This window comes from Doryrhamphus excisus, chromosome 20, assembly GCF_030265055.1.
Source record: "Doryrhamphus excisus isolate RoL2022-K1 chromosome 20, RoL_Dexc_1.0, whole genome shotgun sequence".
Taxonomy (NCBI): Eukaryota; Metazoa; Chordata; class Actinopteri; order Syngnathiformes; family Syngnathidae; genus Doryrhamphus; species Doryrhamphus excisus.
Genome location: NC_080485.1, coordinates 95,001 through 105,686, shown reverse-complemented (window position 1 = coordinate 105,686; position 10,686 = coordinate 95,001). Strand labels below are relative to the sequence as shown.

The window sequence follows — 10,686 nt, the reverse complement described above, 5'->3', positions numbered from 1 at the left end:
TTCCAGCATAATGGGGTGGTTGCAAAGCATTCCAGCACAATGGGGTGGAGGTTTCACTAAAACCATTCCATCATGATGGGGTGGTTACTAAGCCTTCCATCATGATGGGGTGGTTACAAAGCCTTCCAGCACGGTGGGGTGGTTACAAAGCCTTCCAGCACAGTGGGGTGGTTACAAAGCCTTCCAGCACGGTGGGGTGGTTACAAAGCCTTCCAGCACGGTGGGGTGGTTACAAAGCCTTCCAGCACGGTGGGGTGGTTACAAAGCCTTCCAGCACGGTGGGGTGGTTACAAAGCCTTCCAGCACGGTGGGGTGGTTACAAAGCATTGCAGCATTCCTGCGTGCGTGTGTCTGTGAATGCAGCATGCTAGGTGTAGATAGAAGTGCCCCCCCCGGGCATCCTAATCAGTTTACATGTTGGCTGATACAGTAATCAGTCAATCATTGCCTTGCATCCAACCTTTGGACCGCTTGCTGTGTTGATGCAAACTGCTAAAAAAAACCAAACTGTTAATCTGTCCACCTTCTTTCCACAGCCAAGGAATTCTCCATTGAATTACCCCCCCCCCCCCCCCCGCATAATTGGAGCTTGCACATAGATGTGAGTGGCCCCTCCTCCTGTGCTCGGGGCCATTTGTTTTCCATCAGTGGAGCAGAACCCAGTCATGCTGGCGGTGAGTCATGCGAGTGGTGGTCAGCACTGCGTGGATGGGTGGGGCCGGGGCGGGATCCCCCCCCCACACCACAGAGAAACAATCTATGTTGGAAAGCTGATAGGAGCAGTTAGTATCAAACCATCATCATGTGGGATGAAAATGTTCTTGCCAGCATCTTCTCCTTTTTGGCTTTTTTCTCTTTATTGGTGATGCCTGCATTGAAGGGCACTGGTAAAATGTGATGATAACCATAGAACATGAATGGGTCTGGCTGCGCAGTGCAAGATAATAACGTATTCACAGTATTCATTCATTCATATTCTACCGCTTATCCTCACGAAGGTCGCGAGGGTGCTGGAGCCTATCCCAGCTGTCTTGGGGGGAGAGGCGGGGTCCACCCTGGACTGGTGGCCAGCCAATCCCAGGGCACATATAGACAAACAACCATTCCCACTCACATTCATACCTATGGACAATTTGGAGTGGCCAATTAACCTAGCATGTTTTTGGAATGTGGGAGGAAACCGGAGTACCCGGAGAAAACCCACGCATGCACGGGGAGAACATGCAAACTCCACACAGAGATGGCCGAGGGTGGGATCCAAGCCAGGTCTTCCCATCTCCTGACTGTGGGGCCAAGAATATGTTATCACAAACGGGTGTGTATTAGGTGTGTATTTACAACTGCAGTAGTACTACATGGCAAATATTTACAACACAGATGACAAGGTTATAAAACAATATGTGGAGGCTTGTATCAGATTTGTCACAGTATGAAAAGTGGAATGCATACTGACAAAAAGTGAAATATAAAATCAAGTGGAATATGCAAAAGAATGAAAAAAGAAAAAAGTAGTAATATGATAATAATACATAGTAGTAATTGTGCTATATTGGTGAGAGAAAGAGGGAAACAATACAAACATTATTATATGGATATAATGAAAAATGTCCAAACAACTTCCTCTGTCACAAATTGAGTCGTTGCCTCTGCCTGCGTTCCGCTTTTGTGTCTTAGTTCTTGTTTCCATGCTCTTATTTTGCAGTCACGTCCTGTGTTGTTCCATTCTTTGTTCCTGTCTTTACACTCTGACTTACACACACCTGCCTCCAATTCGCTGTTGTGTATCTAATTCAGGTGTGCTCTCCTCCCCGTGTTGGAGCTCTACTGCTGCTGACCTGTCCTGTATATATAGAAGTATATATAAGTATATAGAAGTATATATAAGTATATATAAGTATATTCTTTACCCGCATCAAGCCTCATCTCTCGCATGCTGGGGTCGCAAAGACAAGATGTGACCTCTTCCGTCGCCATCAGCGTCCTCTTGGGATCTGTCCTTCCCTTTGGTTGGTCAGGCACATGTGTCATGACAAAAGCACAATCATTGATCAGTGATTGGTTCCAATGGATTGGTTCCAATGGAAATATATGTAATGATTAGTCATATCATGAGTGGGTCCAATGTAAAGCCTGTATAGTGATATCATGAGTGGGTCCAATGTAAAGCCTGTATAGCGATATCATGAGTGGGTCCAATGTAAAGCCTGTATAGTGATATCATGAGTGGGTCCAATGTAAAGCCTGTATAGCGATATCATGAGTGGGTCCAATGTAAAGCCTGTATAGTCATATCATGAGTGGGTCCAATGTAAAGCCTGTATAGTGATATCATGAGTGGGTCCAATGTAAAGCCTGTATAGTGATATCATGAGTGGGTCCAATGTAAAGCCTGTATAGCGATATCATGAGTGGGTCCAATGTAAAGCCTGTATAGCGATATCATGAGTGGGTCCAATGTAAAGCCTGTATAGCGATATCATGAGTGGGTCCAATGTAAAGCCTGTATAGCGATATCATGAGTGGGTCCAATGTAAAGCCTGTATAGCGATATCATGAGTGGGTCCAATGTAAAGCCTGTATAGCGATATCATGAGTGGGTCCAATGTAAAGCCTGTATAGCGATATCATGAGTGGGTCCAATGTAAAGCCTGTATAGCGATATCATGAGTGGCTCCAATGTAAAGCCTGTATAGCGATATCATGAGTGGGTCCAATGTAAAGCCTGTATAGTGATATCATGAGTGGGTCCAATGTAAAGCCTGTATAGTGATATCATGAGTGGCTCCAATGTAAAGCCTGTATAGCGATATCATGAGTGGGTCCAATGTAAAGCCTGTATAGCGATATCATGAGTGGGTCCAATGTAAAGCCTGTATAGCGATATCATGAGTGGGTCCAATGTAAAGCCTGTATAGCGATATCATGAGTGGGTCTAATGTAAAGCCTGTATAGTGATATCATGAGTGGGTCCAATGTAAAGCCTGTATAGTGATATCATGAGTGGGTCCAATGTAAAGCCTGTATAGCGATATCATGAGTGGGTCCAATGTAAAGCCTGTATAGCGATATCATGAGTGGGTCCAATGTAAAGCCTGTATAGCGATATCATGAGTGGGTCCAATGTAAAGCCTGTATAGCGATATCATGAGTGGGTCCAATGTAAAGCCTGTATAGCGATATCATGAGTGGGTCCAATGTAAAGCCTGTATAGCGATATCATGAGTGGGTCCAATGTAAAGCCTGTATAGCGATATCATGAGTGGGTCCAATGTAAAGCCTGTATAGCGATATCATGAGTGGGTCCAATGTAAAGCCTGTATAGCGATATCATGAGTGGGTCCAATGTAAAGCCTGTATAGCGATATCATGAGTGGGTCCAATGTAAAGCCTGTATAGTGATATCATGAGTGGGTCTAATGTAAAGCCTGTATAGTGATATCATGAGTGGGTCCAATGTAAAGCCTGTATAGCGATATCATGAGTGGGTCCAATGTAAAGCCTGTATAGCGATATCATGAGTGGGTCCAATGTAAAGCCTGTATAGCGATATCATGAGTGGGTCCAATGTAAAGCCTGTATAGCGATATCATGAGTGGGTCCAATGTAAAGCCTGTATAGCGATATCATGAGTGGGTCCAATGTAAAGCCTGTATAGCGATATCATGAGTGGGTCCAATGTAAAGCCTGTATAGCGATATCATGAGTGGGTCCAATGTAAAGCCTGTATAGCGATATCATGAGTGGGTCCAATGTAAAGCCTGTATAGCGATATCATGAGTGGGTCCAATGTAAAGCCTGTATAGCGATATCATGAGTGGGTCCAATGTAAAGCCTGTATAGCGATATCATGAGTGGGTCCAATGTAAAGCCTGTATAGTGATATCATGAGTGGGTCTAATGTAAAGCCTGTATAGTGATATCATGAGTGGGTCCAATGTAAAGCCTGTATAGCGATATCATGAGTGGGTCCAATGTAAAGCCTGTATAGCGATATCATGAGTGGGTCCAATGTAAAGCCTGTATAGCGATATCATGAGTGGGTCCAATGTAAAGCCTGTATAGCGATATCATGAGTGGGTCCAATGTAAAGCCTGTATAGCGATATCATGAGTGGGTCCAATGTAAAGCCTGTATAGCGATATCATGAGTGGGTCCAATGTAAAGCCTGTATAGAGATATCATGAGTGGGTCCAATGTAAAGCCTGTATAGCGATATCATGAGTGGGTCCAATGTAAAGCCTGTATAGCGATATCATGAGTGGGTCCAATGTAAAGCCTGTATAGCGATATCATGAGTGGGTCCAATGTAAAGCCTGTATAGTGATATCATGAGTGGGTCCAATGTAAAGCCTGTATAGTGATATATGTATAGTGATCCCCTGTGCAGCACGTGTCAGCCAGCTGGAACACCGTGACTTTATTTTCCCACAATCCCTCCTCACAAGTCTAATAAAAAGCTAGAAAAAAAGGTTCCCACCCCCTCCCCGACATAAAAAAGGGAGTTGCGGGACTTCCTCCTCCTGTGCATGTTTTCAAGTTTGCAGGCTGACGCGTTCAAATGTCCTGTGGGGCTGTGGGACTTTGGAGCACTTTTCTTGCTACACCTGTCCGCCTGCCAACCAGCCGAAGGGCGCGGCCGCATGCTAACTTTTTTTACCCGAGGAAACTTGTGGCAAAACGGACAGGACTTTGAGGAAGTCCAGCGAACACGCTGCCCCCCTCAGGAGGTGTTGATTGACTGTCCGACTCGGAGGTACGGATCCTAACGGACCCACCAAAGCTGGACGTTGCTGCTGGCTGATGATTGTGCTTTTATGACCATAACTCGCTAAATGCTTCTCCTTTTTCTGCTCGCGTCTCCTCCTCTGGCATCTTTATAATTAGTCTGTTACCATGATCTCTGGATACTTTTACATGCACTTTCCCGGGCTATTTACATCCCTCCTAAATATATTCCACCGCTTGACCTCAGTGCTTGGAGATGGATTCCTACATGGAGGTTTGGATAAGACCCCTTAGCTGACTTTGTACACCCCCCTTAGGATGGTTTCTCCATCCAGGTAAGTTAGGAGGCAAACTTAAGGTTGGCCTTCTTAGCTGACTTTGAGGGCTCAGGGTGGAAGTTAGGATGCTTGCATGTTTTCAGCACGGGGGGGGGGGATTTATCCACAGGGTGTGGCGACTCAATGGACTTTTGTGTGTTTGTTGTCCACACTTGGAATAATGCTTTGTGTTGTGTTGTCGTGGCTCGTCGCTGGGGTGAAGGTGCTGCTCGTATACCCTTCCCCTTCCTCACATTTCACTTTTACAGCTCGGGATGTGCCTCTTTTGTCCCGGACCGGGAAAAGCGTCGGCTTGGAGCCTATGCTTGCTTCTGTTGGTGGAGATTGTTTCTTAGAGGAGACAGTGGACAAAAGTTGATTTATTCCTCTTACATCAGAAGGAGACAAAGTGGAGAAAAGTCTGTATTTATTCCTTTTATATCAGAAGGAGACAAAGTGGAGAAAAGTCTGTATTTATTCCTTTTATATCAGAAGGAGGGAAAGTGGAGAAAAGTCTGTATTTATTCCTCTTATATCAGAAGGAGACAAAGTGGAGAAAAGTCTGTATTTATTCCTTTTATATCAGAAGGAGGGAAAGTGGAGGAAAGTCTGTATTTATTCCTTTTATATCAGAAGGAGAGAAAGTGGAGAAAAGTGTGTATTTATTCCTCTTATATCAGAAGGAGGGAAAGTGGAGAAAAGTCTGTATTTATTCCTTTTATATCAGAAGGAGAGAAAGTGGAGGAAAGTGTATTTATTCCTCTTATATCAGAAGGAGAGAAAGTGGAGAAAAGTCTGTATTTATTCCTCTTATATCAGAAGGAGAGAAAGTGGAGGAAAGTGTATTTATTCCTCCCATGCCGCCTCGTGACCTTCCCAAGTGAATCTTGTGATTGTTGTGCTGTTTTCCCAGCATGAGATGATTTATAGCCTCATTGCTGAGGAACATCTGGCAGGCTAACGGCTCCAAGCAAGCGCTTATCGTGTCAACAGATAAGATGGGATGGACGGCCTGAGCAGACCGGTGGACTTCTCAGCAGACTTGGCAGACCAGCAGGGTGAGCTTTCTTCACTGGAATTCTGTTGGCTGCGTTTGGAAACCTCTTCAGCTTAGACGCACGTGGCCAGCCTCTCATTGGACGAAACGGAAATAGAAATGATCTGTTCCAGGGTTAAAGTATCAGTATACACTTGGATGCTTTCTTGCCAGATGTATAGGCAACTAGGATGCATCCTTGCCAGATGTTTAGGTGACTAGGATGCTTCCCTGTAGACGTTTAGGCGACTAGGATGCTTCCCTGACGGATGTTTAGGTGACTAGGATGCTTCCCTGTAGACGTTTAGGCGACTAGGATGCTTCCCTGTAGACGTTTAGGCGACTAGGATGCTTCCCTGTAGACGTTTAGGCGACTAGGATGCTTCCCTGTAGACGTTTAGGCGACTAGGATGCTTCCCTGTAGACGTTTAGGCGACTAGGATGCTTCCCTGTAGACGTTTAGGCGACTAGGATGCTTCCCTGTAGACGTTTAGGCGACTAGGATGCTTCCCTGTCGGATGTTTAGGCGACTAGGATGCTTCCCTGTAGACATTTAGGCGACTAGGATGCTTCCCTGTAGACGTTTAGGCGACTAGGATGCTTCCCTGTCGGATGTTTAGGCGACTAGGATGCTTCCCTGACGGATGTTTAGGTGACTAGGATGCTTCCCTGTAGACATTTAGGTGACTAGGATGCTTCCCTGTAGACGTTTAGGCGACTAGGATGCTTCCCTGACGGATGTTTAGGCGACTAGGATGCTTCCCTGACGGATGTTTAGGCGACTAGGATGCTTCCCTGTAGACGTTTAGGCGACTAGGATGCTTCCCTGTAGACGTTTAGGCGACTAGGATGCTTCCCTGTCGGATGTTTAGGCGACTAGGATGCTTCCCTGACGGATGTTTAGGTGACTAGGATGCTTCCCTGTAGACATTTAGGCGACTAGGATGCTTCCCTGTAGACGTTTAGGCGACTAGGATGCTTACCTGTAGACGTTTAGGCGACTAGGATGCTTCCCTGTAGACGTTTAGGCGACTAGGATGCTTCCCTGTCGGATGTTTAGGCGACTAGGATGCTTCCCTGACTGATGTTTAGGTGACTAGGATGCTTCCCTGTAGACATTTAGGTGACTAGGATGCTTCCCTGTAGACGTTTAGGCGACTAGGATGCTTCCCTGACGGATGTTTAGGCGACTAGGATGCTTCCCTGACGGATGTGTAGGCGACTAGGATGCATTGAGGACTCATGAGTCATGATGGTCCAGCGTTGACGCTGACGTCCACACCTCCCGATAAGGAATGGATTCTTCCGTGTCTAATGATGTTCCTCGTTTGTGTGCTTGACCAGCGGAGTCCACGGGCAGACTGACGACCCTCCCGCCAAGTGAGTGTGGCCAAGTCCTGGTCCCGCATGACGCTGGAAGCCAAGGCCTGATGCAGTAATTACTAGCGTGCGGCCCCATGAGTCATGTGTCTCCTTGTTTTGCTTGTGTGTCTTCTGGTTGCCAGAGGGAACGGCGGGATCAAATCACAGGAACATGGCCAGCGGCGGCGGCGGCGGGCCGGCCTTGGAGAAGAATGTCTTCACTCAGAAGAGCAGCACCACGTACTTCACTTCATGTCAGCCTTTACTCGCCACAGCAGCGTGGACGAACGCGTCCTACGGCTGAGCAGCATCAGCCGTTAAGAACGATCCCTCACCAACGTGTCGCCCATGTGGTCCCTGCAGCGTCCGTGGGCGTGAGCAGCAGCAGCTATGGCTCCTCCCCGGGGGCTTACCTGGCAGGGGACACTGCCGGGGGAGGACACGATGGCGTGGGTGGCTACCTGGATGGGGAGGGCTACGCCGGCGGGAGCGGAGGCGGCTACGTGGTGAGCTCTGTGTCCAAGGTGGGCTCATCGGGCGGCGGGAAGAGAGGCCAGGCTGCCGCCGTCTCTTCCTCTGACAGGAAGCACACGGCCAGCATCCGCTCGGGGGGCTATGAGGGTGAGCTGAGGCAGGAGGTGAAGGTCACGAGGACACGCTTGATGATCTGTTGTCTCTTCCAGGGAGTTCCAGTGCTAATTCCTCCCCGGACTTTGCACGCAAAGACTACGGGATCTACTGTAAGTCTCTTTTTTACAGAGTGGAACCTCTACACTCACACACAATCTGTGGTCTAGTCCACTGATAAGAAATCATTGGCACCCGTCATGTATTCCTTTTGCCAACATTTTGGTTCAGACCGCCCCGCCCCCACAAAGAGTTTTTATTCTCTAATTGCTGACGGAACTTCGGGCTGGCTTGGATGTCCTTTAGCCGAGGATCCACCCCTGTGGATCATGGGGTCCGACACAGCACGTGTTCTATGTATGGGGGGGAGTGTACGAGAGTGTCCCTGCTAGCATTGTGACGAGCGCCCATGGGGGGCGCCACAGATGGAGTGTCCTCATTGTTCCGTGTGTTTGGACTTTCCAGGCTCCAGCGGCACCAGAGGGAGAAGTGAGAGCAGAGGTATTGACTACTCATCATTCTTCAGCCATTCAACACCCGCACCTTTGAAAAGTGGATTTCCTTTTGTGTTTTGGTGGTTTGGCTCAGAGAGCGAGATCCGGGCCAGGTTGCAGAGCGCCTCTCCCACGGCCGGCAGATGTGAGTATATCTTCTTCCTCGTCAGGCAATGCACCGCAAAGCCACCAAGCATCTACTGTGGCTGTGGGACCCTGAGGATGGGGTGGGGGTGCGCTCAAGTTTTCCTGACTTCTGCTGATCTCATAGTTCCAGATGATCCCACAGGGGAAACCCTTTCTCACGTGTTTGCTGGCCGCGACACGTGCACGAGCTGGCCTTTGTCCACGCCTAATGGCAGCTTAGCTCGGCAGCCTCCCTGCTTTACGGCTGGGATCACGCCCCCTGCACTTCCATGACAGTAATTGCACCCGTCCCATCCTGACTTCACCCCTGCCACACGGCGGCGTTCCCGCGTCAGGAATCACTTCTAGCAGGAAGAACGTCTCATGGATTTCACTATTTCACTCTGCAAAAAAGTGCTTCTTCTAGACGTACCAATCTTCTTCCAGCTGCCCTAGGACCCCCCCCCCCCCCCCCGCCCCCCGCCCCCCCCCGCCCCCCACACCAGGGTGTCCGATTCCACACACATATGCTTTGTATTATCCTCTTTTCACTTCAGGGAAACTACTTTTACTTCCTACTTTTCATCTATCTCTTGTACTACCACACCGCTCTCGTACTACCTCACTGCTCTCATACTACCTCACCGCTCTCGTACTACCACACTGCTCTCGTACTACCTCACCGCTCTCGTACTACCACACCGCTCTCGTACTACCTCACTGCTCTCGTACTACCAGACCGCTCTCGTACTACCAGACGGCTCTCGTACTACCAGACGGCTCTCGTACTACCACACCGCTATCGCACTACCTCACTGCTCTCGTACTACCTCACTGCTCTCATACTACCTCACCGCTCTCATACTACCTCACCGCTCTCGTACTACCAGACCGCTCTCGTACTACCAGACCGCTCTCGTACTACCACACCGCTCTCGTACTACCTCACTGCTCTCGTACTACCACACCGCTCTCGTACTACCTCACTGCTCTCGTACTACCACACCGCTCTCGTACTACCAGACCGCTCTCGTACTACCACACTATATTGTGTTGCTATAGTGGTTAGGATGTTCTAATGGTTTTTACGAGTGTACTAAGGTGGGGGTACGAGAAGCAGGTTTATTTTTGAAAGTAGCTCATCTTAGCCATAAATAGACATTCTCCACACATGGACTATACTTCCGTGACCGTCCTTCAAATGAAGAGCGCCGTTTGCCCCATGTCTGCCTAAACAAAACTAGAGTGTGATAAAAATTGGAATGGCATGGGGGACTACATCTTCCTTCACGACAAACGCTGACAGTTGGGTAAGACTTGGTAGCAATTGGGTAGAGGCTGACATCCATTAAAGGTTAGCCAGATTGTTACCAGTAAATACGTGGCACCCACTGTGGCGTACTTGGCACTGTATTACGTATTTATGCCACAGTGACACACTAGTTCGTTGCGATTGTGTTCAAGCACGAGCTAGCAAGACTGGCAGCTTCCACTCAATTGATTTTGCCTTTGTGTCAACTATCCATCAACAAAAATGGAGAACTTTAGATCAATCCTCCAGCTGCTGCACCTCCGCTGTCACCTCCCTCTCTCGCCTCGTCTGTGCCCCTCGTCTCCCTCTGGTCACCCGTCTTACCTCCTTGGTCATTCCCTTCCCTCTTGGCCAATCGCATTCTTCAACCTGATGTTTAAAAAAAGCTCATGTTGGCTTGGTAGCCGCCCCATTAAAGATGAGTGAAATAAAAGGAAATCCATTCAGGTATTTCCCACAGCTTGTCAAGGTTCAACATAGTCGCTCTAAACTTCTCTCCCTTGTCCGTTAGCCGCCCTGCTGCAGCAGGACCGGTACGCATGTCACGTGAAGGAAAGCCTGTCGTCACCATGGTTACCGAACCCACAGCAGCAGAAACTCGGCTCCATATAAAATGCAGAAATGGAGTCACTGTGTGTAGGCTACCACCACGTTACCATCACTCCACCCACAAGCGCTGCCAGCCAG

The 10,686-nt window shown here is 48.3% G+C and overlaps 1 protein-coding gene across 5 annotated transcripts in view; it reads left to right on the top strand.

The window, feature by feature from the left end:
* Positions 1 to 4,384: 4,384 nt before the first annotated feature.
* The window catches only part of LOC131107714 (collagen alpha-1(XVII) chain-like), a 28,200-nt gene continuing 21,898 nt past the window's right edge, over positions 4,385 to 10,686 (top strand). For 2 of the 5 annotated variants that reach the window (XM_058057946.1, XM_058057945.1), the window contains exons 1-8: positions 4,385 to 4,753; positions 5,956 to 6,100; positions 7,423 to 7,458; positions 7,584 to 7,694; positions 7,804 to 8,061; positions 8,124 to 8,180; positions 8,533 to 8,568; positions 8,656 to 8,706. In XM_058057946.1, the coding sequence (XP_057913929.1) occupies positions 6,046 to 6,100; positions 7,423 to 7,458; positions 7,584 to 7,694; positions 7,804 to 8,061; positions 8,124 to 8,180; positions 8,533 to 8,568; positions 8,656 to 8,706 (604 nt within the window). In that variant the 5' untranslated portion in view covers positions 4,385 to 4,753; positions 5,956 to 6,045. The other 3 variants (XM_058057942.1, XM_058057944.1, XM_058057943.1) reach the window with 3 other exon arrangements.